The sequence below is a fragment of the Pteropus alecto genome, unplaced genomic scaffold (assembly GCF_000325575.1).
Source record: "Pteropus alecto unplaced genomic scaffold, ASM32557v1 scaffold67, whole genome shotgun sequence".
NCBI lineage: Eukaryota > Metazoa > Chordata > Mammalia > Chiroptera > Pteropodidae > Pteropus > Pteropus alecto.
This window is the reverse complement of record NW_006441061.1, coordinates 8,329,489-8,333,801: the sequence shown is the minus strand read 5'-3', so window position 1 is coordinate 8,333,801 and position 4,313 is coordinate 8,329,489. Positions and strand designations below refer to the sequence as shown.

Sequence of the window (4,313 nt, the reverse complement as noted above, 5' to 3'; positions counted from 1 at the left end):
CTCGTCCCCTGCATGTCCCTGTTCTGTCTGGCCCCCTCCCTCTCCAGGACCGGGCCCAAAGTGGCGCCCTTGGCAGAGAAGCCAGGCCGACTGCCTGTGTGTCTCCGGGGACGTGGACAACCCTGCTCCAGAGGTCAGAGCAGAGGCCGCTCCAAGCTGCTGGGGGTTTCCGGGCCTCAGTCAAGAGACGACTAGCGGCCAGCTTTCTCGACACCCCACAGGCACCTCAAAGTCGACGGGGTGAACACAGATCTCCAGAGTCAAATGATCCCAAAGCAAGCGGACAAGGAGACGGAGGCATTAAACAGAGAGAAGAGGCAGAACGGAACGGACCGGCAAACCGAAAGCCCAGCATGTCCACGATCACGTCACGTTAACTACAATGAGCTTCACGCGCCAGCTGAAACAGACGGCCAGGCTGGGCACGGAACGGGAGCCGGCTGACGTGCTGCGTACTCAGAGCCCACTTCAAATACGAAGACAGAACACCGAGTCAGACGGAAAAGCGCAGGAAACGACACAGCACGCAGACGCTGACCGACAGAACCCGCGGCAACCGACGTCATCTTCAGACCAAGCAGACTTCGGAGAAAGGAAAGGACCGGGCCCAGGAAACAGAGACGCTGCATGACGATCAGGGTCGCCTGAAAACCACCTTCACGACGTGAGGCAAAATCCGACGGCACCCGAGGGAAAACAAGAAAAACCCAAAACCGTGGCCGGAAACCCCGACGATTTTCTCTTAGTGACGAATGAAAAAGCAAATCGGCAAGAAGACAGACGACTCCATGTCACCGTCGCATCGACCCGGCCGCCACGGTTCCGTCTGGGGGTTTTCGCGGGTTTTCTCTCCTGACCCACCCACAGGCGAGGCTCCGCCCAGGCAGGTCCACCTGCCGCCCGCTCGCTCGCTCGGAGCGTTCGCCAAGACGGGCCCTGTTCTGGGCCCGAAAACGCATCTGAACAAATTCAAGTGTTGATCTCCGACCCTAATGGATTTAAACTAGACATCGATAACCGGAAAATATCTGGAAAAATCCCCAAGTAGTTGGAAAATCGGAACAACACACTTCCAAAGAACCCATGATCAGCAGGGACGGCCAAAGGGAAATCAGAAGGTATCCCGGGCTAAAGGAAATCACGACGCGCCAGGTCTGCGGGCCCCGGCGAAGGCAGCGAGCGTGTCGGTGCATCCGTGCGGCGCTGAGCGCTGGTGTCGGGAAGGGTCTCGAGTAAACAAACCCTCTGACCTTCTACCGGAAGCAGCTAAAACAGGAGAGCAAACTAAGGCCAAAGCAAACAACAGGAAAGAGTAAAAACGAGACCAAAAAGGAAAAGAGTGAAAACAGGAAAAAAAAAAAAAAAGGGAAAAAAGAGAAAGAAAATCAAACGCCGGATCTTGGAACGACGGGAAAACTGGCCCATCTCCAGATTCACCAAGAAAAAGACACAGATGACCAGTTTCGGGAATGAAAGGGAGGGCACATCGCCACAGGCCCTTCAGACGCTGAGAGGGGAGGGGACGTGGCAGACACGCAAACGCCACGAGGTAGGTGAAAGGGAGTGACGTCTTGAAAAGCACGAACCCCCAAACCTCACGAGGAGAAACTGAGAACCTGAACAGCCCTGTACCTACCAAAAGAATTCACTTCATGGTGAAAAATGCTCCAGCAGTGAAAACGCTAGGCTTTCTGCAGTGGATTCTACCAAACATTTAAGAATTAACATCAATCCTATAGATCCCCCCTGGAAAATGGAACGGGAGGGACAGCTCCCAACTCATCTTTGAGACCGGCATCATCACGACACCAAACCAGACAGAAACAGCGCAAGAAAAATTGATTTCTGCACCCTCCCCCCCACAAAGGAAGAGACAGGAGAAAACCCGAACCCCCATCCCCGCGGCCCCGCTGCCCACCCAGCCACCAAGCCCAACCCCCCTCGCCTCCCACGGCCGGGAACCAAGGCCTGTCCCTTCTGCCTCCCAAACGCTCCTTGAAGCAGCCTGCTGTCCATCCAGCCTCGGCCACACCACCCTGTCGGCTGCAGAAGCCCCTGGGGCGGCCTCTCCCCGACTCCTGCCCCCACTAAAAGGCCATGGTCTGACCACCTCTGAATACTTCACGCTCCCCTCCATTTGAATAAAAGGCCAACACCCCAGAAAGCCTGTCAACCTCGACCCACCCTCCTCCCAGCTGCCCCAACCCGGTGAGGGGCACACGCACTGCCCGCCCCGCTGCCGGGCTTGCTCCTGGAGCAGCTGCCACCCCCTCCAGGAAGCCTTCCCTCTGCCCCGCGGGGGAGGCACCCCAGCCCCGAGTGCCTTCCTGCTGTCCTTGCCCCCCACAACCTGGCCAGTCTGTGGCAGGCATCGCTCAGCAGTGCCTGGCCACGGCAGACAGGCCACGAGCTGAACCCGTGCCATGGCGACCCTCTGCCTGGCAGGCAAGCTGGGAGTGGAGAGCCAAGTCACCAAGCCCAGTGTCCCCGCATTAAACCCTGGGGCCCAGATCACAGCACCCCCTCGGCCTCAAGGCGCCGAGGTCCCCAGGCCAGGCGGTGTGACCGCTCCAGTGCCGAGGCAGGCCAGCCCCAGGCACATCACCCTCCGAGCTGGTCATTCCCCCGCCTCCCCATGAGGAGGGCGAGAAAGGCCCACCCACCCCCAGCCTGCTGTCCACGTAGCGGCTCTGTCCCCGAGACACCAGGACTCACGGCCGAGGCGCCCCCACACCGCGCTCGCCCCGCACGGACGCACCTGCTGGCCGTGGCTGTGCTGTTGGCCTTCTTGGCGGGGGGCTTCTTCTGCTGGGCCTGCTTGGCGGGCGGGGCCACCTTGGCCTTCTTCTCCTCCTCGGACTTGGCCTTGTGCCTGTCCTTGTCCTTGTCCTTGTCCTTCCTCCTCTTCTCCTTGTCCTTCCTCTCCTTCTTCCTCTTTGGCTTGTTCACTGGGGCCTGAGACAGGGCCGCCAGCTGCTCGTGCACGGCCTTCAGCTGCAAAAGCGTGTGCGCTGAGCGGGGCTGCCCAGGGCTGAACCACGGGGCTGAACCCAGCTGTGTGGGGAGGTGAGCCAGCAGCACCTGGGCCACGCCCGCCTCGGGGAGCCATGCTGCCGCCACTACCCGGGGCTGCTGGCCTGTCGCCGGGCCCTCCGGCCTTGGCTTCCTCAGGTGAACTGCAGATAAGCTGCCCGGCCCTCAGGTAGCTCAGAGAGCGACAAGGTCAGATGGTGACATGCTCGGCCCCAGGCAAAAGGCAGGACAAGGACTCAATGGATAGGAGCTGACGGTTTTCCTAGTTCTGTTGCCCAGGCGAGGAAGACTCTCCGGGCAGGGGCTCAAACGCCCGCACAGAGAAGTTGGAACAGCGCCTGGGGCACCACGCAGCCAGTCTACAGGGCTGGAGCGAGGCAGCGCCGGCCACTGCCACGCAGCGGGGCTGACGGGCGCCTGGCAGCGTGCTCGGTGCCGCTCGCTCCTCTCGGCCCAACGGCCCCCGCAGGGGCAGGATGGCTGCCGGGGAGGCGCGGGGCGGGCTCACCTGCTCCTGCAGCTCCGCCAGCCTGGTGGCCCGCTCCTCCTCCGAGTCCGAGCTGCCCGACTCCGAGGAGCTCTCCTCGCTGCTGCGGCTGCTCTCGGTGCCCTTGCCGGACGCCGGGGCTGCAGGGGCGGCCAGCGCGGGCACCTCAGCCGGCTCGTCCGGCATCTTGGCAAACCGCATCTCAAACACGTCCTACGGGACAGCAGGGGCCGCCTGAGGTCCTGGATGCCGCCAGGGCGGCACCCTCGAGTCCCCGAGATGCCCTCGGAGCTGCCCCTCGGCCAACGGGAAGGTCAAGGTCAGCCCACCCACCACCCCACCACCCCTGGGAAATGGCCTGGCCCGCACCCCTCCCTCTCCAGGCACAGAGCACAGACCCAGGGCAGGGCGGGGCCAACGGCCCAGAGAGGGTGGGTCCCCAGGGAGCGACCCAGGAACCGGAAGCCCGTGGGTGTGCACCCCTCCCGCCTGCAGGCCAAGGCCCTGCGAGGCCCCCCCCATGGCCAGACCATGCCCACCTGAGTTCTGACCCGTAGGGGTCCCCCAGCCACGGGCTCTGAGACCACGCCCCCCTCCCTTCGTTCTGGGACAGTACTGTGGCGTCACACCTCACTCCTACTTAGCTCCAAAAGGTGGCTCAAAAGCCCAAGTCTCGTCCTCCCGAAACTGGCTCTGCAAGCCCTGTGCAGGCCCACGTAGCAGGACCTGGGCCCCTCGGGAGCCCCATCAGCGGAGATCCCCTCTCCCTGGTGGCTGGGTTTGTAGGACAGGA

At 62.3% G+C, this 4,313-nt stretch overlaps 1 protein-coding gene across 3 annotated transcripts in view; it reads right to left on the bottom strand.

Annotated features, from left to right (window-relative positions):
* The window catches only part of BRD3 (bromodomain containing 3), a 21,860-nt gene that overhangs the window by 6,269 nt on the left and 11,278 nt on the right, over nt 1–4,313 (bottom strand). For all 3 annotated transcript variants that reach the window (XM_006918095.3, XM_025051139.1, XM_015594177.2), the window contains exons 8-9: nt 3,542–3,733; nt 2,759–2,994 (exon numbers count right to left, since the gene is read on the bottom strand). In XM_006918095.3, the coding sequence (XP_006918157.1) occupies nt 2,759–2,994; nt 3,542–3,733 (428 nt within the window). The remainder of the gene's footprint in view (nt 1–2,758; nt 2,995–3,541; nt 3,734–4,313) is intronic.